This window comes from Pleurodeles waltl, chromosome 8, assembly GCF_031143425.1.
Source record: "Pleurodeles waltl isolate 20211129_DDA chromosome 8, aPleWal1.hap1.20221129, whole genome shotgun sequence".
Classification (NCBI taxonomy): Eukaryota; Metazoa; Chordata; class Amphibia; order Caudata; family Salamandridae; genus Pleurodeles; species Pleurodeles waltl.
The window spans coordinates 1,317,005,419-1,317,031,089 of NC_090447.1; the positions used below are offsets into that span (position 1 = coordinate 1,317,005,419).

General features: G+C 47.6%; 1 protein-coding gene across 3 annotated transcripts in view; it reads left to right on the plus strand.

Moving 5' to 3' along the window:
- RDX (radixin) overlaps positions 1 to 25,671 on the plus strand; it is a 506,777-nt gene that overhangs the window by 433,433 nt on the left and 47,673 nt on the right. For all 3 annotated transcript variants that reach the window (XM_069202305.1, XM_069202306.1, XM_069202307.1), the window contains one exon: positions 14,047 to 14,313. In XM_069202305.1, the coding sequence (XP_069058406.1) occupies positions 14,047 to 14,313 (267 nt within the window). The remainder of the gene's footprint in view (positions 1 to 14,046; positions 14,314 to 25,671) is intronic.

Consider the following 25,671-nt stretch of genomic DNA (forward strand, 5'->3'; position numbering starts at 1 on the left):
TTCTTCTCTTTCTAATATCCTTTTGTTTATTCTATCTCTCTCCCAACAGGGTTCCTCCTTAGGGACCCTTAAGGGCTATCTTGCTGCCTTATTGGCTTTCTTACGCTTGCCCAATCAACCATCTTTAAGTCTCCTATAGTACAAAGATTTTTGAAAGGGCTTGTGCTTTTGTTCCCACCTGTGCCTTTCGTCATGCCTCAGTGGGATCCTAATCTTGTTCTTGCCTTCCTAATGTGTGCTCCTTTCGATCCCTTGCATAACTGTCCCCTCAGGCTGCTCACTATTAAAACAGCCTTTTTGATGGCACTTACATCTGCCAGGTGAGCTGCAGACTTTATCTTCAAAACCGCCGTATTTCACGATATATCCTGACAAGGTAGTGTTAAGAACTCGTGCCTCTTTCCTCCCCAAGGTGGTGACCCCTTTCCATCAGGGTCAAAATATCACCCTGCCCACCTTCTTTACACCACCGGATCCCTTTAAGGAAGAGGAACGTCTCCATCGGCTGGATCCAAAAAGAGTTATCGTTCTACCTTGACCGCACAAAAGAGTTCCGGGTGGACGACCAACTCTTTGTGGGCTACGTTGGTGCAAAGAAGGGTCGGGCAGTACAGAAACGGTCTATTTCGCGCTGGGTCATTCTCTTTATAAAGATCTTCTACACTTTGCCCAAGAAGCAGCCTCCAGAGGGCTCACTCTACCAGAGTGAAAGCTGCTACCACTGCGTTAGCTCGTGGTGTACCCGTGTTGGACATCTGTCAGGCAGCAACATGGGCTTCTTTGCACACGTTTGCAAGACACTACTGCCTGGATAACCAGGTGAGAAGTGAGGGGCATTTTGCCCGCTAAGTCCTGCAGGACTTTCTAGTATAAAAATATATCCTTCAGCCCCACCACCAGGGGTTATAGCTTGGGTATCTATTCTAAGGTAAGGAATCTGCAGCTAGAAGTCTCTATTAGATGAACAAGTTACTTACCTTCGGTAACAAATTATCTGGTAGAGACTCTATCTAGCTGCAGATTCCTTACATCCACCCAAGCCTCCCCGCTCTGCGGCCATTTTTATGCATATATATATTTATGTATATATTTTTTAGCATTTTTGCCTTTCTTAAAGAATTTTTACTTCAAACAGTCAAGTGAAAAAGATAAAATCCATAACTGTTAGTTCTTCCATGACTCTGCGCTTCTGGTGTGGAAAGTTTGTGGGAAAAGAACTGACGTACGCACACCGAGGCGGCATCTATACACACAACCATGACCTCATAGATGGCTCCAACGACGCAGACGAGGCTCGCGGAGCCGAACGATGCACGCAGATCCAAACGACAGCGCGTGCAGGGTACTGCTCAGCAGAAAAATTCCGTTTTTTTAGCTGACGCCAGGGAATTCTAAGGTAAGGAATCTGCAGCTAGAAAGAGTGTCTACCAGAAAATCTGTTACCGAAGGTAAGTAACTTGTTCTTCTGTCTTTAGCTCCTGGCAGGATCACCGGGTCCACCTTTGGAAGGTTTTGCAGGCCCTGCAATCAGCAGGCCTCACTGTTAGGGCACCCAAGTGCCAGATAGGGCAGGGTACTGTTGTATACTTGAGCCACCTTGTAGGTGGACGCCAGGCCAAGTGCAACCCTTACAGGCCAAGATCCAGACAATTCTGGACTAGGAAGCCCCTACCACCCAGACTCAAGTCAGGGCATTCCTTGGCTTGACTGGTTATTACAGGAGGTTTGTGAAGAAGTAGGGATCCATTGTGACCCCCCACCTTCACAGAACCTACCTCTAAAAAGATGCCCAAGAAAGTTAACTGGATGGTTAGTTGTCAAGAGGCCTTTGACACCTTGAAGGAGGCAACATGCTCACCACATTGCTCAAAGCTCCAGGCTACTCTAACAGTTCATTGTGGAGACAGATGCCTCTGAACGTAGGATAGGAGCAGTCCTGTCCCAGACCAGCGATGATGGTCATGACCAGCATTGTGCTTTTATTAGCAGGAGGTTACTCCCTAGAGAAAAGCATTAGAGTGTCATTGAGAGAGTGGTCCATCTCCTCACAGGGAATGGACTTTACAGTGAAACATAGACCTGGGACTGCCCATGCCACTGCAGATGGACTTTCCAGGTTTTTCCACTTAAACAATGAAGACTCTGTTGGGAAAGGTTAGTCTCATCCTCTTTCGTTTGGGAGGGGGTTGTGTAGGAAAGTGCCCCTTTTGGCATAAACACACACACTTTTGTGTATGATATCAGATGCTAACTTGACTTGTGCTTGGATCCTGCTAACCAGGCCCCAGCACCTATCTTTTTTCACTAAACTGTACCATTTCTACCACAATTGGCACACAGCTAAGTGCCTTGTAAAAGGCACAAGTGGTACCAAGGGTCCTGAGGCCAGGGAGGGTCTCCGAGGGCTGCACCATGTATTGTGCCACCCTAACGGATCTGTCTCCAAACACTTGTACACTGCCTTTGCAGATTGTGTGTTGGTGGGGAAGAAAATGTAAAGTCGACATGGCAACCCTCTTTGGATGCCATGCTCACAAACCACTGCATGTGGCATAGATAAGTCGCCCCTCTAGCAGGCCATACAGCCCTAAGGCAGGGTGCCCTATACCCAGGTGAGCGCATAGCTGTTTGAACAATATGCCCCTACAGTGTCCAATGTCTAAGTCCATTCTTAGACATTGTAACTGCAGTGTGGCCATATTGAATGTATGGGCTTGGGAGTTTGTCATTACGAACTCCACAGCTCCTTGATGGCTTCACTGAAGGCTGGGAAGTTTGGTATCCAGTTTCCCGGCTCAGTAAACCTGCACTGCTGCCACTGTTGGATTTATTGAAAAATGCACACAGAGGGCATCTTAGAGATGCCCCCTGTATTTCATCCAACCTTCTAGTGTGAGGCTGACCGGCCTGTTCCAGCCTGCCACTATCAGACACGTTTCTGACCCCATGGGGTGAGAGCCATTGGGCTGTCTGGGGGTCAGGGGCAAAGCCTGCTTTGGGTGGAGGTGTTTCACTCCCCCTCCCCTGCAGGAACTGCAGCACTTGGCTGTGAGCATCAAAGGGTACTGCTCCAGGGCACTCCAGCTAGTGGCGATGCCTGCCACCCCCACCTTCAAACCAAGCTCCACTATTGGCAACAGGTCCGCAGAAAAATTAGTAAATACAAGCAGGAGTGACCATCTTAGCTGGGACCACCCCTAGGGTGCCCAGAGATGAAGTGGCCCCCCTCCACGCAGAATCCTCCATCTTGTTTTGGAGGAGGATAGCCAATTGGGTTAGGAATATGCCCCCTTTCCAAAGGGAGTGGACACAGTAAGGGTGTAGCCAACCCCAGGATCAGTAGACATTGGCTACTGCCCTCTGGACCCTGTAATGCCTCTAAATCTAGTATTAGGGGCACCCCAGAACCTTGCCCTTCAGATTCACGGTGATCTGAAAGGAGGACTCAAGAGCTGCACCAGCAGAGGACTTCAGGCGACAACTGACTTGACCTCAGCCCTACCGGCCTGTCTGCAGCTTCAAGACTCCTGCTACAAGAAGATGACTCATCCTGCAGGACCAGCAACCTCTACAAACCCCCAAAGGGCTGCCTAGCTGCCCAAGGACCAAGATCTCACGAGGACAGCAATACTGTCCGCAAAGAAACCTCCAAGGAGGACTCCAGAATCACCCTGGATCTGCAAGTCCTGCCCACTCTGCACTCAACACCCACTGCCCATGTCCAGGTAGCCCACCAGTCCAGGTAAGGTCCCCAGGTGATTCCGACCTCAAGTCCACCCTAGGTTGACCCGTCCTGACTACCACAATATTGTCTGCAACCTAGATCCAGAGGACCCCCCGACCGCGACTGGCTCCGGTTAAGATTTCCCGACTCTTAAAGGTACCCCTGCGCCCACAGCCCCCTGGCCTTAGGGATCCTAACTAATAGTCCAGCAACGTCCAGTGGTCTCTCTACTTACCTGTCCAGCAGTTGGTTTTCTTCAGTTGACTCTCTAGACCACGCCAGCAGCCTTTTTGTGACCCATAGGGTTCCCTCTTTGAAACGCAATGGGTGCCCATCGCTGTTTGCACCCTATACCTGGCCGTCCCTTTGCTGCTGAGGGTTTGTTTAGTACTGACATGTGGGGCCTTCCCCTCCCACACCCCTGTGCTAATTTAAACCCCCCTGGTATATGCCCTGAATTTGTGGGTACTTACCTGTCAGCTGTTACTTTCTGAGTGTTAACACCCCCCATCCCCCTCAAGCTCGATAGGATTCCATTGGGTGCCCAATACCAGATTCGACCTCTGCACTCAGCTGTCCCCATGTTGCTGGTGGTACACCCTTGGTGTCTTGGTGTCTTGGTGTCTTACTAAACTTTGCCCTGTGGACATAGAACCCCTGAAGACTGGAATCATAAGTCGAGTACTTGCCTGCAAATTATGTTGTTGCTTTTCCTCCATATTGCTTTTTATGAGAAATTGCACTAAGTGTCTACTTTTGAAATTAAAAAGTATTATTTACCTGTAAACTGTTATTCCTCTGAATTTGAAACAAGTGCATTTCATACTTGAAAGTGATGCATTCTTGAAACTGTACTTACCTGCAACAAAGATCCTTTTGGTTCTAGACATAAAGTAACAAAGTATATTTTTGGATACATAAAACATTGGCTTGGAGTTGGATATTGTGTGGGTGCTTCATGTTTTGACTGTGTGTACAACAAATACTTATCACCACCCTCTGATAAGCCTAACTGCTTGACCACACTACCACAAATGAGAGCATTAGTATCTATCTACTTTAGCCTCTGTATAGCCCATGGGGATCCACTGGACTCTATGCACACCATACGTTACATTTGTATATTATATACAGCACCAGCTTCCTGTATAGAGTCAACAGGCATCGTTTTGATAGTGGTAGGTTGATAGGGAGTGGAGTAAATATTGTCCTGGATGATAGGGGAGTTGGTACAGGATACTTTAGAGGGATGGGAGGGAGTGTGGCCAGAGAGTTGTTGAATGGCAGTGTCAGCAGTATCAATAGAGGAAGGGGAGTCAGTGGGGAGTTGCCGGAGAATGGCCAAATTTAGATTGTATGTGATGTGAGAGAATATAATAGAGAAGAGTTCCGGTTGCGATCAGAAGGTTGAATAAGCACGGTGCAGTTGTTATAGATAGAAGTGGTGGCTTCCACATTGTTTAAAGGAGAAGTCGTGATGGTGAGTTTATGGCCATGAGGTATTATCTTGGTGGGGGTGGTGGTAAGTAGTGAAGATAGTATATGCCTCCATTGAGCACGCCAATTGGTAATGAAGATGAAGTCTTTCGATAGAATACCCTTATTGTAACAGAGGTAGGGGTCTATAATCTAGGAATCTGTCTTTCTATATACTGTATCAAAACGAGATGTGTGCACAGAGTCCAGGGGTTCCCCAGAGGCTTAACAGAGGCTAACGTAGATAATACTAATGCTCTCTTTTGTGGTAGTGTGATTGAGCAGTTATGCTTACCAGAGAGTATGCAAAGCATTTGTTGTACACACACAGACAATAGAAGAAGCCCACACTCAATGACTTAGCTCCAGACCAATGGGTTTTATATAGCAAAAATATACTTTCTTAATTTAATTTTAGAACCACCAGATTCAAGTTACAGGTAAGTACTTCAATAGATTAGTATTTCACACATGTATCAACAGAACTTTGAAATCTATAAGTCATACAGTTTTTGAAATATTGGCAATAATCTCTTTTAAAAATGGACACTGCAAATTTCAGAAACAGTTCGTGGGGGGGGGGGGGAGAGTTAGTTCGATTTGCAGGTAAGTACAACACTTACAGTTCCAGTCTCTGGTGGTTAGGAAGTCCATAGGTTGGCGTTCAAGTTAACCCCAAACACCCACCGCCAGCAACCCAGGGGGCAGCCAGGTGCAAAGGTCAAAGTGTGGGCAAATATTAACATGGGCTCCAAATGGAGACTGGGGGCACTCGGTTTCACATCTACAGGCAGGTAAGTACCTGTGACTTCGGAGGGCAGACCTGGTGGGGTTTAGAGGAGCACTGGGGGGAGGGTGGGCACAAGTAGGCACCAAACGTACGTCCTCAGCGGCACTGGGGTGGCCGGGTGCAGGGTGCAAACAAGATGTCGGGTCTCCAGTGACTCTATATGAGGGGACCCCAGGGGTCACTCAGAGGCTGCAGGCGAGGTCCAGGGGGGGGTCATCTCAGGCAAACCATATGCTGGACAGGGAAGAGGGCCGCCAGCTGAACGTTGCTGCACCCGGGTGTCTGTTTCTCCAAGGCCTGGGGGCTGCGGGTGCAGTGGGTCCTTAGGCTTCGGATATCTTTGTCCGGAGCTTTTGCAGTCGGGGGGGTGGGGGGGATCCTCAGGATTCCCTCTGCAGGGGTTGTCGTGGAGGGGTGGAGAGGTCAACCCAGGGTGGGCACTTGCTCATAATCGCCTTGCGAACCTCTCTAGCTGGTTGGGCCACCTGGACACCGACTATGGTCGTCGGGTGCAGAGTGGTTAGGACTCATGCATTTGGAGTGAGATTGGAGTCCTTAGTTGTTGGTTTCTTCTTGGACCGGTCCATGGGAGTTCTTGGTCTTTTTGGGTGCTGGACAGTCCTCTTGAGCTTGGCTGAGGTCACTGGTCCCCCTGGATACCTCACTGTTCTTTTGCAGGTTCTTTGAAGCAGGAGGCAGGCTGGGAGGGTTGGGGGCCAAATCATTTGTCATCTTGCTTCTCTGCTGGGGTTCCAGCCTAGCAGTCCTACTTCTTGTTAGCTCGCCAGGAATCTGGTGAGCTGAGTTCAGGGAGGGCCTTAAATGTTAAATTTAGTGGTCTTAGGGCAGTAGCCAGTGGCTACTGTCCCTGAGGGTGGCTACACCCTCCTTGTGCCCACTACCTTTCGGGAGGGGGGCACAAAACCAATCCTATTGGTCCATGTTCCCCAAACCAAGATGGAGGATTCTGCGTGGGGGGGGGGCAGTGGGGGGGGGGGGGGGCAGTGGGGGGCGGGGCCACCTCAGCTCTGGATACCTTAAGGGTGGTCATGGCTGGGGTAGTCACTCCTGTTTTCCATAATTTTCCCGCCGGACTTGCCGCCAAAAGTGGGGGCTCGTCCGGAAGGCGGGCATCTCCACTGGCTGGAGTGCCCTGGGGTACTCTAACACCAGGCCTGAACCTTTGAGGCTCACCGCAAGGTGCTACAGTTGCTGCAGGGGGAGGTGTGAAGCACCTCCACCCAGGACAGGCTTTGTTTCTGACCACAGAGTGCACAAAGGCACTCACCCCATGTGGTCATAAACTTGTCTGAAAATGGCAGCCTGGTACAGAACGGTCAGTCCTACACTAGCAGTTTGGCTAACATACAGGGGGCATCTCTAAGATGCCCTCAGAGTGCATTTTTCAATAAATTGTCATGACAAACTCCCAGCCCATGTACTTAATATGGCTACACTGCACATACAGGGACTAAAAATGGACTAAGGGCATATTACTCATGCAGCTATACACTCAGCTGTAGTGTAGTCCACCCTGCCTTAGGACTGTAAGGCATGCTAGAGGGTGACCTACCTATGCCACAGACAGTGGTTTGGGGGCGTGGCACCCAGGGAGGGATGCCATGTTAACCTTATCTTTTTCTCCCCACCAACACACACAATCTGCAAATGGCAGTGTGCATGTGTTTGGTGAGGGGTCCCTTAGGGTGGCATAGTATATGTTGCAGCCCCTAGGGATCATCTTTGGCCACAGGGCCCTTGGTACCACTGGTACCTTTTACAAGGGACTTATCTGTGTGCCAGGTGAGTGCCAATTGTGGGAACAATGGTACAGTTTTAGGGAAAGAACACTGGTGCTGGGGCCCAGCACACACTCAGTCAAGTTAGCATCAGGTATCAGGCAAAAAGTGGGAGGGTACTGCAACAGGGGGCAGTTTCCTACAAATGCACTACTACAGGATGCTTTAGTTACATTCAAATATTTCCCCACCTCATATCCATTAAAATAGGTGGGTATCAAAAGTTTGTTGTTCCACAAATAGGGTTGTGGTTCTAAAAGGGTTGGAAGCCAATAGCCTATTCTGATAAAAAAAAAAAAATTAACTATTCTTTTTGGCTTTCCTTCATTTAAAAGTCCATAAGGACATTTAATGCTACAGAGAATAATTAATATATTTTGCTTGAATACTTTTGCAACATGAACATTGTTTACAAGGGAACACTCCCTTTTTTATGTTTGTACGTGCCACAAGTTTAGATTTCATTTCCAGTGCGACTTTTGTTTTTCTAAAAATGTTAACCAGTTCATCATTCTGCTCCAATATATTAAAATGCTTATAAATGATGCATTTTATGTCAAAACTCAAGGTGAATGTTTTGAAGCAGAAAATATTATTTTACTCTTTCAATACATATTTGAATATTACATTTCTTATGGAATATTCCAAACTCCATTTATGGCCATTTGTAATACCTTAGCAGGATTAATGTATTCTATTTATTGAAAGTTTGAAATCACATCTTGTGTAGATAGCTTGCAGCACGTGGACTCTGCAATGGGATCTGAAGTCTGTGGGCTCTGCAGTCTGTGGGCTCGGCACCAGCTGGACCGAACATAGTCTATGCAGGGGTCAGAAGACTGCAAAAGACTTCCAATGGTGGCTGCTCAACAGCAGTTGTGCAATTAACAGTTGAAATAGATAGATCTTTGCTGGGTTGGGGAGGGTCATCTGGAGAGATTGGTGATCTCTGGTGAGAATCAAGTTCCACATCAACCTGCTGAAGTTGCTAGCGATTAGTTTGGTACTGAAGGCATTTTTCCTGACCTTCATTGAGGAATGGATACAGATTCCCATTGAAAACCCAACTGCCATGTGCTACTGCAACAAACAGGGCAGAGTGGGGTTGTAGGTCCTGTGCCAGGAGACTCACATGTGGATTTATCTGAACACCCACAGAATTTCCTTGGTCGCCCAGTGCTTTCCCTGAACTCCAAACATCTGGAAATATCTTTAAATGCCAGGGAAGACAAGTTCAACTGCTTTTTCCTTGCAGATTACGAATGGTGATTACACTGAAAGGTGGAACAGGACATCTCCCAGCACTGGGTAGAACCCTTGTTAGATCTATTTGCCACTGCAGAGAACTCAAAATGCCCAGACATTTGCACATTCGAGTTGCCAAGGCAGTACTCTCTCAGAGATGTCTTCTGTTTCAACTGGGGCTCCTGTATGCTGTTCAGTCCCTACTTCTCCTGCCCAGAGTAGTGAAAAACATCAAGCCATCTTAGTGGCCCCAGACTAGGCGAAGTGTGTGTGGTACCCAGAACTTCTGGCCATGAGCATTTGTCCTCCAATCAGACTGGCCCTTCGGGAGGATCTCTTGACACAGCAAGAGGACAGTCTCATGTATCTGAACAACTTGCACCCCCATGTGTGGAGAATGAGAAACAGTTACCCTACCCTGCGGTGGCCCTCTGCAAGCAGGAAGGCCATCAGAGGTCATTGGAGCCCTCACGAGTGACCCCCAGGTGATGGACACAGGGAGTCACAAGGAGGCCTCACCAGCACAACCAAACTGAAGTCCCACGTCGCAGAAGTTGCAAGACTGGGGCTGATCTTCGAGTTGCAGAGTGCTGGAAGCCGGGGCTTCTTGACGCCTGAAGATCTCCTGGAGGAAGAGTCAACAAGCCTGTGCAAGTGCAACAGTTGCAGTGCACAGGGGATCCAGGCAGTGGCAGGAGAAGGGGTCCTCAGTCTCTCAAGTTGGTCAGAGGACAAGCAGGACCAAGAGGAAGCCACAGACTCCCCACTTATGAAGCAGAGCCTTTCGATGTACGTAAAATAGCATCCCCCACCTGCAGTCAACATTGTCTTGAGGTGCCTCCGGATGCAGGGTAGGAACTCCTTTACTACAAGGGAGATTCTTCGTGCTTCCAGGTGCAAACAGTCCTTGTGACCCAGGAGGATGCACAGCCGTGAATGTTGAAGAATTCTTGCAGGATCCAGAGAAACAATGTTGCAATGGGAGCCTTCCCACCAGATGCAGACATGTTTCGGTTCCAAAGCAGACCAGCAGCGGTTCCAGAGGCCAGGAGCAGAAGATGTCTTGCAGAGAGTTCCTTGGAGGGTCTTTCTTGATGAATCGGAGGACCCACCCACGGGGGAGCACGTAAGTAACCCTAAAAAGGGGATGGTCACTGCAGTGACCCACTCATCAGAAATTGGGAACTGGGGGTTACTGAACTGGTGCAAACCGGATTACACAAGGAGGGCACAAAATGTGCCCTTCAAAGCAGCCTTGTGACGCTCAGAGGCCACCCCACCCCAGCTGTTAGACGCCTAATACACAGGGGGAGGTGGTCACAGCAGAAAGGCACAACAGTGTCTCGGGCCAGCAGCAGAGTTGGCTGGCAGCTAGACCCTGTAAGACTGCACAGGCAGAACTGGGGGGGGTCCTCTAAGGAACCCACATAGTACATGATATCATGCAACTAGTACTGGAACCAGTGTAGTTGCATGATTCCAACATGTTTGATACCAAACATGCCTCGGTTCGGAGAAGCCATTATGTAGTTGCACCACTTGTGTTGACCAGTGTCCACTGCATACCTTAAGATGGCTTCCCTGCACTTACAAAGCCGAGGGAATGGGGCTTGGGGTCTGTAAGGGCACCCTGCTAATTCAGGGGTACCTTCACACGTAGGGACATGCACCCTGCCCTTGGGCTGAAGGGCCTACCAGATGGGTGACTTACAAAGTCGAAGTGCAAAGACCACTATATAAGGCAAGCCTTATATCTGTGGTGAAATGGTGCATGCACCATTTCACACATGCTGTAATGGCAGACCTGCAAACACAATTTACATGGGCCCCCATGGGTGCATAATACATGCTGCAACCCATGGGAAACCCCTAGTGTACCAATCCCCTGGGTGCCTAAGCACCATATACTAGGGACTTACACAGGTGCACCAGTATGCCAATTGTGGATGCAAAAAGTTAACCAGCAGCCAAATTTAGAGGAGAGAGCACAGACATCACGGTCCTGATTAGCAGGAACACAGTGAAATTCAGTCTAAACACACTGACGTCAGGCAAAAAGTTGAGGTAACTAGGCTAGAAAGATGGCACTTTCCTACACTGACCATTAAAACTGTCTTCCTCATTGCCATAACCACATCAAGTGAGTGAATGCCAGGTTCACAACTATACACATTGTTCCTCCTGGGCACGTCGGTCCTCTGGAAGGAAGTGGCATGCTGAAGCTAGTTGCGCCATTCCACATCTGGCAGTCCTTCACCTAGCTGGCTTTTTAAGCTTCACTTCACCTCTCTAAGGAGAAGGAATGCCTCCATTGTTTTGACTCCAATAGCCCTCAATTTTTATGTTGATAAGACCAGAGATCATCATTTGGATGATCAACTGTTTGTGGCTTCTCTGGTGCGGAAAAAAAAGGGAACGCAGTGTAAAAGAGAACAATTTCTTGACAGATTGTGGTATGTATTAAGTTGTGCTATGTGCTAGCCAAAAGAGAAGCCCCAGAAGGTTTGCATGCTAGCTCCACGAAAGTGAAGGCTGCTACCACTGCATTTTGACCTATCTGTCCTGCGGGATGTCCTGGGCTGAGCCATTCCACAGACCCACCACCATGGGAGGCACTGCTTTGGTATCTATTCACAAGGTGAGAAATCTGCAGTTAGACGTTTTTATCGTAAGAACAAGTTACTTCCTTTCGGTAAGGTCTTTTCTGGTAGACTATCTAGCCGCAAATTCCTCACTGACCCACTGTTTTTCCTTTTCTGTGGTTAGACTCCCACAGTCCATTAATACGATCTCATTCTAGAGATCTGCACACCGCTACGTTCTTATTTCTACAGGCTCTGCATCAGACGGCCCAGACAGAGAACAGAAAGAAACTGACGTCACCCCATGAAAATACTGCAGATATAGGGGCTCCATTGCTGCATTCGGGATAGGATGGATCCAGCCATGAACGCCACAATGCCACCTATCGACGTGCACAGGAATTGTTATAAAAATCTCCAGATCCAGTCTGGGGAAATTAACAAGGTGAGGAATCTGTGGTGAGATAGTCTTTATCAGAAAAGGTGTTAGCAATGGTAAAAAAACTTGTTCTTCTGATTCATAGTTCTAACTTCAGACATCTGACCTTGTGAATACCTCCAGGCAGGATCCAAAGATTGTTTTCAGCAATTGCCCAACATGCCCTTAGGTGGTGATGTGCAGCTTTTCATAGACTGTCCCACTCTGGAAGTGACATCATAGCCACATACAACCACCCCTGCACATGGTGTCAATTCCTTTCTTTACACGTTTTCCAATGCAGATCCAAAGGTTGTTGACTCACTCTTTCGTCTTGTGTATTAACACTTGTCTTGTGTCTGATTCCAAAAGGTTCTTGGGGACACTGAAAGATCTGCAGTGGTGGCTACTCGGCTGCAATTGAAGTGGCAGCAGACCCCTTTCTCCACCCCACCCACAATAGACGTTTGAGACAGATGCATCTTTTTTTAGGTTAGGAAGGTCATCTGGGAAAGGTGGAGATCAGAGAACTCTGATTTCTGGTGGAAACCCAGCACTACATCAAACTGTTTGAGTTGTGGGTGATTTGCTTGGCACTAAAGGCCTTCCTTTTTTCCATTAAGGAAAAACTGGTTCAGGTTCTCACAGACAACACCACTGCTATATGGTAGTGCAACAAACTGGTTAAAATGGGTCCTGTGCCAGGAGACTCTGCCTCTTGGAACTGGCTGAGTTGCCATGGCATTTCCCTGGTAGTCAACCTCCTGACAGGACCTTTGAAAGCCAGGGTGGCCAAACTGTTGACATTGCAACTGCCGTTAGTGATCTGCTAAGCAAACAGAGTTGACGCAGGGCATCTTCCAGCAATGTGGAGAACATTAGTTAAGTCTTTTAGCCACTGCTGAGAACGTTCAGTGTACTTCTTTGGTATATAATCAAAAGGGGAGGAATCAGATGTTAGAAATATCCATTATAACAAAGAACTTACCTTTGATAATGCTCTTTCTAGTGGATACTTTATCTGACCGTAGATTCCTCACCAACCCTCCCAGCTCCCCATTTTGTGTAATGTGCTTTTCTTCTTTATCTTACAAATGCCCCACTTTAGAGCTCTGCAGTCAAATCTGATTATCCAGTGGCAGTGCGCACAGAGTTCAGAAAGAAACTGATGCCTTTGCAGGGTTGGCGATTATATGTGGCTCCATCGTCACTTCAGGGATAGAGTTTTTGAAGCTGCACAATGCCACCTACCAGTGTGCAAGAAAATTGCTGAAATATTTCTCCAGATCCAGCCTAGTACCGTGAGGCATTTACAAGGTAAGGAATCTGCTATTAGAGTATGCATCAGAAAGATAATTGCCAAAGGTAAGTAACTTGTTCTTCTGCTCCTGGCAGTGGGTGTACGCAGGGTAATGGTCAGGTACTTGTAATGCCAGTTAGTCTGGTCTTAAAGTATTCATGGAGGCAAATAGAAGCATGCACATATGCACACTTGTGCAGGTCAATTTTGTGAATTGTATCATTTCTTGACTTCACTTGTGTTTTGGTGATATTAAAACACTCTACAATCGATTCGTTGGATAAGGCCAGGATTCCTTACAGAAACCTCTGTTCACCTTTCAGGCACTAGATATTTTAACTTCGCCAGAGCTCAACTACAACCTAATTTCTGTACTGAAGCTACTTCCTCCACTCCGTTACCATTCCAGTAACTTCGCATATTCTTTCGGAATATCAGAGTAACTGTAGGAAATGAAATCTGTGTCTGACTTCAAGAGAGCGGTTAGCTGTCTTGCTTCTGGTCCCAGTGTCCGTAGGAATGTTGCCTCCATATATGTTGTGTTGATTGGGAAAATTGTATGCACCCACTGTATGTTGCTTTACATTAGAGATCCCAGGGGGAGAAATGTTGGTAAAAGTAGATCCTGTTTTATAGCTGTCATTCTCAGACGTGCTTCTTTGTTTTCTAACAGCAGTTCATTTAACAGTGGTTACATTTACGCCCTGTGTAGGCTTTCGCAGCACAAGAAGATTTGGAAAAAACCAAAGAAGAGCTGAAAACTGTGATGTCTGCTCCTCCACCACCACCACCACCACCCCCACCACCCCCTCCTGTCATCCCACCAACCGAAAATGAGCATGATGAACATGATGAACATGATGAGAATAATGATGAGGCTAGTGCAGAGTTGTCATCCGAAGGGGTAATAGACAATAGAAATGAGGAAGAACGCCTTACTGAAACGCAGAAAAATGACCGTGTTAAGAAACAGCTTCAGGTAAACATTATCTTAAATATTGTATTACAAAAATCTGAACAATTGGTGTAAAGCTTTTTTTTATTGCTCATTTTCACTGCTGTTCTTTTCTGTAGTCAATGAAAATATGCTCAGTCACCTTTTGGAAACCAAATGCTGAACAGTTTCAATTGAGGCACACTAACTTTTCATTGTTATATGTGAAACATAGAAGTATATTTGGCATTTTAAACTTAATATTTGAAACCAAGGAATACTAAGAACAATTTGCAGGATGCAAACCTTAACATTGCAGTCAAACCTTACTTGACGTTCCATTCACATTATCCTCCTCTCATGGACTATAAAATGTGCTGCAGAAGAAACAAAAGTGTGTTAAAATGGATTTCACCTTTGCATGACCTTGTGTGCACACTTCTGAAAGGAGCATATCCCAGCATAATTTGTGTTGGTGGTCTTTAAACAACAGACTTTTTGACAAGCTGCATGTGCCAAAGTTGGATTTATATTTTTCCTTTTTTTTTTAAACTAACAGTGAAGATGGGAGAATCACATATAATTAGTTTTACTTTGGCTTTTCCAGAAACGATGAGCCATTTACTTCTCTTTTTTGCTCCTTTCAAATAATTTAGTTATGACCCCTGCATTCAATAAGGAGTTTAATTGTTTGGATTTGTATATTGATATGTGAATTCTTTTTTCTCTGTATGTTCCTGGCATATTGCTGAAATACGTATTGTTTTTAAGGAATGTAGGAACCGCTCTAAAAGTCTCCTATCTGTGTCACCTTCATTTTGCAAATTTTGCCAGAGTCCAGGCATTAATAATTGCTGGTTCTCCCGCCACACTCCTAAACTAAATGTAAAAAAGGACTTGGGATAGAATTTCTGGTTTCATATTTGTGTACCTTTGTGCATTTTTGCTTTCTGTAAGGATTTTGGCTCTGGTGACTGTAGTAGATAGAAGTTCTACATCTGTTTGTGGGCATCATGCGCTATACTTCTCTGATAAAAAAAATAACTGGTTTAAGTAGAGGGTTCCTTTACTATTTGTTGCATTGTAGGAGTACCAAAAATGCTGAGGCATTCTCACTTACTCTTCTTGCTCAATTTTAGATGTCTTTCCGGAACTATACATTAAAGCCATTCTTGTGTGTATTCCACATTGGCCCCATTTTAGCACTGCCACAGCTCTAATAGGATTTCTTCCTCAGAGGTGGTAACGGATCTCAAAGTACCAAGTTGATGATGTCGAACCTATGGACATTTTGTGCATGGTTTAATTATTCACCAGTATTCTTATCCCTTTCACTGCTAAGTATTTTCCTTGCTAGTGCTAAGCTATTTTGTTGCTGTTTGGGGTAGTTTGTGCTTAGGCCTCTGCATGAGGCTGTCCCAGTGTGTGGTGGACATCTGTTGTGTTACACCTCATAGTGGGTCCAGGCAACCCTTATTAGATAGTGTTAGTGTCTAGGTAGCCAGGGCTCTCTAGTAATAGCTGTGGTGAGCAGCCAGGACTTATCTGGTAGGAGTGTGAAGCACCTGCAATACCACAGTAGTCACACATCAACTTATCACACCTGAAAGAAACCACACAGTGTTAGAAAAATAAAGGTACTTTATTATAGTAGCACTGAACTTGATTACTTACCCTATTGAAAGGGTGTGTGCACCTTTTCATGCAGGCTGCAATGGCAGGCCTGCAGACATAGTTTGGATGGGTTCCCATGGGTGGCATAATACATGCTGCAGCCCATGGGGAACCCTTGGTGTACCAATGCCCTGGGTACCAAAGTACTAGGTACTTGGAGGGGTACACCAATTGTTGGGTGTAAAGGGTACCGAAGCAATCAAATTTGGAGGGGGCAGAGCACAATCACTGGGGTCCTGGTTAGCAGGATCCCAGTGAAAAACAGTCTAAACACAATGATAAACAGGCAAAACGTGGGGGTAACCTGCCAAAAAGAGTGACTTTCCTACATAACCCCATCCCCCACCAAACGAATGACAATAAGACTAACCTTGCCCAGTTGTCTTCATTGTCCAAATGGAAATATCTGGAGAGTCCATCTGCATTGGAGTGGTTACTCCTAGGTTCTATGTTCCACTGTATAGTCCATTCCTTGTAGGGATAAGGACCACCTCAACAATTTGGGGTTTTCTCCTTTTATCTGTTTAAGCCATAGGAGGGGCTTGTGGCCTGTTTGAACAAGGAAGTGAGTGCTAAACAGGTATGCCTCAGCTTCTTCAAGTCCCAGACCACAGCAAAGGCCTCCATCTCAATGGCTGACCAACGCTTCTCTCTGGGGGTCAACCTTCTGCTTATAAAAGCAACAGGTTAATCCTGACCCTCTTAATTTAGTTGTGAACTGCCCCTATCCCTGCCTCAGAAGTATCTCTTTGGACAATTAATTATTTGGAGTAATCAGGGCATCTTAGTATGGGAGCTGAGCACATGGCCTGTTTGAGCTTATCAAAGGCCTTCTGGGCTCTAGCTGTCCAGAGAACCTTCTTTGGCATCCTTTTGGATGTGAAGTCATTTAAGGGGGCTACAATGGAGCCAAATCCCTTAATGAACCTCCTGTATTACCCAGTTAGGCCTAAGAAGGCTCTGACTTGGGTCTGAGTAGTAGCCCCAACCCTATCCAAGATTGTCTGGATTTTGCCCTGGAGTAGCTGAATCTGGCCTCCACCTACCAGATGGACCAGATAAACCACTTTGCCCTGCTTTATCTGGCATTTTGATGCCTTGATAGTGAGGCCTGCCTTTTCCAAGGCCTCAAATAAATTTCCAAGGTGGAATCAGGTGATCCTCCCAGGTGGAGCTAAATACACCTTTATCATCTAGATATGCTGCACTAAAGCTTTCTAGGCCTTGGAGAACTTTGTTCACCAACCTTTAAAATGTTTCAGGGGCATTCTTCAATCCAGAGGTCATCACTGTGAAGTGATACTGCCCACTAGGAGTGGAGAATGCTGTTTTCGGTTTAGTATCCTCTGACAACTTGATTTGCCAGTATCCAGCAGTCAAATCAAATGTACTTAGGTATTTGGCGGCAGCCTAACTATCTATCACCCCATCTGCCCTAGGGATGGGATGAGCATCAGTCCTGGTGACTGTGTTGAGGTCTCTGTAGTCCACACATAACTTTCTCTCTTTTACCATTTTGAGAGTGGGGTTTGGTCATCAAGACTACAGGACTAGCCCAGGGGCAGTCTGATGGCTAAATGACTCCTAGGTTAAGCATCTTTTGCACTTCAGCTTTGATGCATTCCCTGACATGATTAGGCTGCCTACATATTTTACGTTTGACAGGCAGACTGTCACCTGTGTCAATGGTGTATTCACACCATGTGATTTGACCAGGATTGAGGGTAAACAGGTCAGAGAACTGACCCAAGAGATTTCTGCAGTCACCCTTTTGGTCAGAGAGGGAGTCAGCAAGAACTATTCCCTCTACTGAGCCATCTACTGGGTGTGGTAGAACAGGTCAGGGAGAGGGACACTCTCTTCTTCCTGACCTTCATCAGTGCCCATGAGTAGAGTCTTATCAGCCCTATCCTAGTTAGGCTTTAGGCGATTCACATGAAGCTCCCTGTGGGGGCTTCTGGGAGTGCCTAGGTCAACCAGGTAGGTGACCTCACCTTTTCTCTCCACAATATTATGGGGTCCACTCCAGTTATCTTGGAGTGCCCTGGGAGCTACAGGCTCCAGGACCCACACTTTCTGTCTTGGCTGGTAAACAGTCAGCACAGCCTTCTGGTCATGCCACTGCTTCTGCAGTTCTTGGCTGGCCTGAAGAATTTTAGATGTCTTCTTCATGTATTCAGCCATTCTGGATCTTAGGCCTAGTACATAGTCTACAATGTCCTGTTTGGGGGGGCATGAGGGTTTGTTCCCAACCTTCCCTCACAAGGGCAGGTGGACCCCTAACAGAATGTCCAAACAAAAGCTCAAAGGGGCTGTAGCCCACTCCCTTTCGTGGAACTTCCCTCTAGAAGAAGAGGAAGCAGTGCAATAGGACATTCCATCTCCTGCGTTTTTCTGAGACTCCCATGAGCATTCCTTCAAGGGTTTTGTTGAATCTTTTAACTAACCCATTTGGTTGTGGGTGATAAGGGGTGATGAATTTGTATGTTACACCACACTCCTTCCGTATGGCTTTAAGGCATGCAGACATCAAGTTTGCATCTCTTTCTGATACCACCTCTTTAGGAAAACCCACCCTGAAAAATATTCCCGGGAGAGCTCTGGCCACTGCAGGGTTTGTAGTTGTCCTAAGAGGAATTGCCTCTGGGTACCTGGTGGCATGGTCCACCACTAGTATAAACCTGTTCCAAGATACAGTCCAAGGCTCCAGGGTTCCAACAATGCCTACCCCTACCCTCTCAAAGGGAACCCCAACCACTGGTAGTGGAATTAAGGGGGCCTTCGAAGTGCCACCTATCTTGCCTCTGGCTTGACAGGTCACACAGGAGCGACAAATCTCCTTTGTGTCTTCAGACATGTGGGGCCAGTGAATGTGAGGGACAAGTTGGCCCCAAAACTTGATTTGCCCAAAATGGCCTTCAAGGAGAATGTCATGGGCTAAAGACAACAAGAACTCCCTAAACCTCAGAGGAATTACCAACCTCCTAGTGGCACCAGGTTTGAGGACCCTTGCCTCCGAATAAGGGAGGCTGTTGACTCAGTAGACCCAATGGGTCCCATTGACATCCCCTGCTTCCTGAGCTGTAGCTGCTGCCTCAAACTTTATAGAGTAGGACAGGTTTTCTGCTCTAGACTAAGTTCTTTCCTGGTGGGTCCCCCTGCACCTAAGAGCTCAGGTGTGTCAACCTTAAGCTCCTCTGGTGTAGGTTCCACCCAAGAAGTAGGTCCCTCTCCCTCAAGAGTGGGATCCTCATTGGAAGTCTGAGCAGTGGGCAACTTTTTACTCTTCCTGCCTCTTTTTAGGAGCTTCCTGGGCCATTTTTTCTGGGCTCCAATGCTCCTTGCTCCCTTTGCTTTTTAGCCAGTGCTCTGGTTAAAGCAAAGATATGCCAAGGGATTCCCAGCATTGCTGCATGGGCCTCCAACTCCACTTCAGCCCAAGCTGAAGTCTCCAAATCATTACCTAACAGACACTCTACAGGTAGATCAGTTGAGACCACAACTTTCTTTGGGCCAGTAACCCTCCCCTCCTGCTCCCAGTTATAGTAATCAACTGCCATGGGTTGGCACTGCGTGATATGACCGTCAGTCACTTGGTACGTGTGACCATGTAGGTGTTGTTCAGGTGGCACCTGTGTCCCTGTAGGCCTTAACACCTTTTATAAAGGGATGCTGCCTGTACTTACCCGTGTTAATGGGACAAGCAGTTAGGGTGGCAAGGTTGATGCCACCCTCAGAGACCAAAGGTGCCTCAGTGGTCTGTCTCCATGACTAACCCAGAGACCACTACGGTCTCCAAGGTGAGCTCAGCTACACTTTTGGATTAACTATTGCTACCACTATTGTTGCTACTGCTAGGGGCATTAGAGGTAGAAGTGGTAGTAGTAGGCTTGGTGCTCTTTTTAGGACAAGTGTTGTCACCTGTCCTATGACCTTTCTGTCTACATATGTAGCACCAATGTTGTGGGAAGATGAAGAGGACGTAGACCCATCCCCAGAAGAGTTTTGTGGGCCTGATGAAGACTTACTTTGTTTTGTCCCCACCCTTATCCTGATTCTTAGGAGAATCCTTCTTCTTGGATTCATACCCAGAGGAGGTCTTCCTACCGACCCTGGTACGAACCCATTTGTCTGCCTTCTTACCCAATTCTTAGGGAGGCGTCAGATCAGAGACCACCAGGAATTTATGCAGTCTGTTAGATGTGCAATAATTAAGAATGTGCTCTCTAACAAGTAGATTGTATAAGCCCTGAAAATCATGCACATTGCTACCATGTAACCAGCCTTCCATGTACGCTACAGAGCTGTCTACAAAATCAACCCAATCCTGAGAGGACTCCTTCCTAGTCTCCCTGAATTTGATTCTGTACCCCTCAGTGATTAAACCAGACTCATCAAGGAGTGCATTCTTGAGTGCCTGATAGTTATCAGCATCTTCTTCTCTGACTGCGAGGAGTTTGTCTGTACCTTTATCAGAAAAAGACAGACACAAGATGGCTGCCAACTGTCTGAGGGACCCTCTGTGTGGGAAGCTGGCTCTGTATATACTATATCAAAATTAGAAATAGTGTGCACAGAGTCCAGGGGTTCCCCAGAGGCTAAACAGATAATACTGATGCCCTCTGTTGTGGTAGTGTGGTCGAGCAGTTAGGCTTATCAGAGGGTAGTGCCAAGCATTTGTTGTACACGCAGTGAAGAAATGAGGCACACACTCAATGACTAACTCCAGGCCAAAGTTTTTATATAGGAAAAATATATTGTGTTATTTTATTTAATGAACCAAAAGGATATTGTTGTAGGTAAGTACATTTGCAAGTAAGTATCGAACATAAATATCAGTTGTACCCTGTTTGACTTTGGCAAATAAAAGAGTTTACAAGAAAGTAACACTTTCAACTTTCAGAAGTTGACGGGGCAATTTTCAGAACAGTCCTAGGGGGTGAAAAGTGTTAGTGCAGTTTTGAGGTAAGTACTTGACTTACAGTTCCAGTCTCCGGTGGTTAGGATGTCCACTGGTCAAGGTTCAAGTTGACTTCAAACATACAACACCAGCACCACGAGGCCAGACGTGCAGAGGTCAAAGTTGGGGCTTGATTTAGAATGGGGTCCTATGGAGACTGGGGACACTTGGAAATAGATCTTCTGGCAAGTAAGTACCCGAGACGTCAGAGGGCAGACCTGGGGGGTTTAGGAGAGCATTGTTGGCCACAGGTTAGCAGTAAACACACACCCTCAGTGGCACAGGGGCAGCCAGGTGCAGGGTGCAAACACAGCATCAGGCTCCCAATGCTTTTTAATAGGTATGCCCCGGGGGTCACAAAGATGCTGCAGGCTAGGTTTAGGGGGTTGGTGCTAGAAAACGACAGGCTGGACAAGGAGAAGAGCCGCCTGCTGAACTTTGTGGATGGGTGATAGGATTCCCCACGGCCAGGGTGCTGCAGGTGCAGGGGTACCTTTGGGCATCGGGTATCTTCGTCCAGTTCTCTGGCTGTCAGGAGGGTCCTCTGGATTTAGGCTGTCATGTTGTATAGGAGGGGTCAACAAGGTTGGACACAAGGTCAGAATCGCCTGGGGACCTGCTCTGATCTGCCTGGATTCGGGCTGTGAGCATCTGGTGCAGAGTGGGTGGTTCTGGAGTCCTTCTTGGAGTTTCTTGTAGACAGAGCCGCTGTCCTCTGTAGTTCTTGGTCCTATGGTGGGCCTGCTGTCTTCTGGGGGTTTGTAGAGGTTGCTGGTCCGGCAGGATGCGTTGCCTTTTTGTAGCAGGGCTTCTGAAGCTGAAGAGAGGCCTGTAGGGCCTGGGGCTAAGCCAGTTGGTGTCTGGAGTCTTCGCTGCTGGGGTTGGCTTAGCAGTCCTTCTTCTTGCTTCTTTCTTCTTGTTGAGGTCTCCAAGAATCTGCTGAGCTAGGTTCAGGGGTGCCCTTAAATCCTAGAGCTAGATGTTTTTACAGGGCTCAGAGAGCAGTAGCCAGTGGCTACTGTCCCGGAGGGTGGCTACATCCTACCTGTGCCCACTCCCTTTGGGGAGTGGGGCACATTCCTAAACCTATTGCTCCCTGTTCTCCAAACCAAGATGGAGGATTCTGCAGGGGGGGAGGGGGGGAAGAGGGTCACTTCAGTGCTGGACACCTTTGGGGTGGTCCCAGCTGAAGAAGTGGTCACTCCTCCCCGCTTTCCCTCATTTTCTCCGTTGGACTTGCTGCCAAAAGTGGGGCTTAGTGGGGGGGGGGGGTCATCTCCGCTAGTTGGAGTTCCCTGAGGCATTGTAACAGGAGGCCTGAGCCTTTGAGGCTCACTGACAAGGGGTCAGAAACGTGTCTGGTAGTGGCAGGCTGGCACAGACTGGTCAGTTTTACACTAAAGGGTTGGGTAAAATACGGGGAGCATCTCTAAGATGCCCTCTGTGTGCACAGTACAATAAATCCAACACTACCATCAGTATGAGTTTATTGTGCTGAGAAGTTTAATACCAAACTTCCCAGTCTTTAGTGAAGCCATCATAGGTCTGTGGAGTTCGTAATGACAAACTCGCAGCCCATGTACTTTAATATGGCCACACTGCATTTACAATGTCCAAGAATTGACTTACACACTGGAGGGGCATATTGCTCATGCAGCTGTGCTCTCACCTGTGGTATAGTGCCCCTGCTTTGGGCTGTAAGGGGTGACTTACCTTTGCCACAGGCAGTGGTTTGTGTGAATGGCACCCTGGGAGGGGTGCCATGTCGGCTTCACCATTTTCTCCCCACAATCTGCAATGGCAGTGTGCATGTGCCTGGTGAGGGGTCCCTTAGGGTCGCACAATACATGCTGCAGCCTTTACGGACCCTCCCTGGTAACAGAGCCCTTGGTACCACTGGTACCTTTTACAAGGGTGTAAACTGTGTGCCTGTAGTGTGCCAGTTGTGACAGCAGTGGTACAGATTTGGGAAAGAAAACTGGTGCTGGGGCCTGGTTAGCGGGGTCCCAGCACACACTCAGTCATGTTAGCATCAAATAGCCGGCAAATGGTTGAAGGGATACTGCAAACAAGGGGCCAGTTTCTTACACTCTGAATTGTACAGGCCCTTTCCAAGGCAATATATCACTTGTGGATATCATCCCCAACCTTGTAAGATGGGACAGTCTTACTTAGGCTCCTAGAATCACAGGAGTCCTCCCTGTCCCTGGTTTCCTTAAAGTTGTTGCTGCCACCATGAAGTGTTCGCCCCAAACTCTCTCTTTCCACTGCCAAGCCCCCTTTATCTAGGGCTAACTGCTTCTACTGCAGCCTAAGTTTGGCCTCTTCTAATCTCAGTTTCCTGTGTTCTCTGTTTAGGGATCCCCCACCCCTCCTAAGTTATAGTGGTGGGTCCCATTAGATACTGATGAGACATGGGTGTGGAGAGATAAGGAGGACCTATCCCTCCTCCTGGAGACCCTTTGCTCCAATCCCCTGGGAGTAAAAATTTACTTACTTGTGTGTCCTCCCCTTCTCACTTCCATGCGTGCTCCCTGCAGGAATGGTATGTTCCCCAGTTTCTTCCTGACCCTCCCCAGCAAGATCTAAGTCTTCTAGGACTGGGGCTCAGTCGCTACCTCCTGCTCCTCAATGCTCTGACTATCAGCCTGAAGGAGCAATACTAGGAGGAGAGGCTTCTTGGAATTTCACCCGGTCATTAGCTTCCTGAAAGCACACATTTCCCTTAACTCCTGAAAAGAAAGGCTCTTATAGCTATAGTCTGAGGACTGGGTTGTGTCTTCCACTAAAGACATCTCCCTAGAGTAGTGTGGGTGCACCTACCTAGTCTAAGTAGCTAGACTTTCTGAAGAGTTTAGAGAAGGGGCTACGGTAGACCCCCAACTTAGTCCTAGTTACTGAGTGTAGTGTATCCTATAGACCAGTGGCGGATTTTCCTGTGGAAAATCTACCAGTGACCGAGTGATAAGGCAATTGCAAGTGTCTTATCCCACCTCTGCACCACCAATGCAGGGAGCTGACCTGGTGTGTGGTGGACACCTGTGGTGTTTGCACCTTATTCCAGGTCCAGGCACCCCTATTGGTGAATTAAGACAGTGTCTACGAAGCCAGGGCTCTGTAGTGGTAACTCTTGTGAGCAGCCAAGACTTATCTAGGAGTGTAAAGCACTTGCAATACCACAGCAGTCTATCTCACAGCAACGTATCACACCTGAAAGAAACCACACAGTGTTATAAAAATAAAGGTACTTTATTATAATAGCACTAAACTAGATTATTTATAGGCAGTCTCCCAACTGGAGGTAAGCATATAGAAACAACAAGCACTGGCAAAAATTAGTGAAAAATAGTTGGGGGCCTTATTGTGTTGGGGGGGGGGTACCATATACTAAAATAGTGAAATGCAAAGCGAAGTCCCCCACCCAAGCATATGGAGTAGTCGGAGGGGAGCTGGGAGAACTTGGGTCCCCAAGAGGTGAGTACCTAAGTGACCCCCTCCCCCAAAGCGACCAGGAGAGCAGAGGTAAGTACCTGGTCTTCCCAAAGACTTGACTTAGAAAAAGGAACATTGCAAAAACAGGACCATATCAGAGGAAGCCAAGGGTGGGTTCCAGAAGAAGAGGACCTGCAAAAGAAGGAGACAGAGTTCAGTCCACGATGGAGTGTCCAGACAGGGCAAGAGCTACTACACACCCTTCCGGGTCGACGAAGGATAATGAACATCAGCTCTGGAGTCCAGGAGCTGGAGAGAAGTCCTTTGAATCGTGCAGCTGATGTCCCATGTCAGTCTCCGGGTCACAGTCGGTCAGTGGTCAGGAGGACCACCAACAAGCCTTGGCATATGAAAGTTGGAGCAAAAAAAAGGTTGCAGGGCTGAAGAGGACAAGCAAAGTTCAGGAGACTCGACCCTTTACGGGGACTCCGGGCTGACTCTCAGCAGTCAGGAGGGTCAGCAGTCGCAGCCCCAAAGGCATCCCATTGTCAGCAAGCACAGTACGTTGCAGTGAGGCCCATCCAGCACGCCTGGAGAGGAGTCCCACATCACTGGAACAGCAGAAGAGAGACTGTCCTTGCAAGGATGAAGTGCTGGAGGCCGGGGCTATTTGGAGCCTGAATATCCCTTCAGTTGTCAAGCCTTGGTTGCTGCAAGAGTCGTGGTGCACAGGGGGTACTGTCATGCAAGGATAGGCAACAGCTCACCGTCTCTCCCAAAATGGGCAGAGAGTGGAGGGGACTAAGGAGACCCCTCCGGACCTCCACCTGTTGTACTATCCACGCAGTTCGAGGAGGGAAGATCCATGCAGCCGGACGCCGTTGCCTTAGGTGCCTGCAGATGCAGGGGAGTGACTCCTTCACTACAAGGGAGATTCCTTCTTGCTTTTTGGTGCAGCTGAAGTCTTGCTGATCCCAGAGGATGCACAGCTGTGGAAATGTTGCAGTTGCTGGAAGGAGCGGGGGAAACAATGTCGCAAGGCGAGGTAGTCTCTGGAGTTGCAGTCTTGTTGAGTCCTGAAGTGTCCAGTTGCGGTTCTGGTGGCTAGGAGCAGAAAAGGTCAATGCAGAGGAGTCCTGGTGGAGTCTTGCACGCCAAATCTGGAGACCCACCAACAAGGGAATCTGTAAATAGCCCTAACAGGGGGTTGGGTCACTTTGTACAGTGACCACCTATCGGAGGTGGTCACTAACGTCACCTGCCTGACCTGGCCACTCAGATGTTGCCAGGGGCCTCTGCACATCTTGGTTTCAAGTGGACAGGGAAGTGGTCATTCC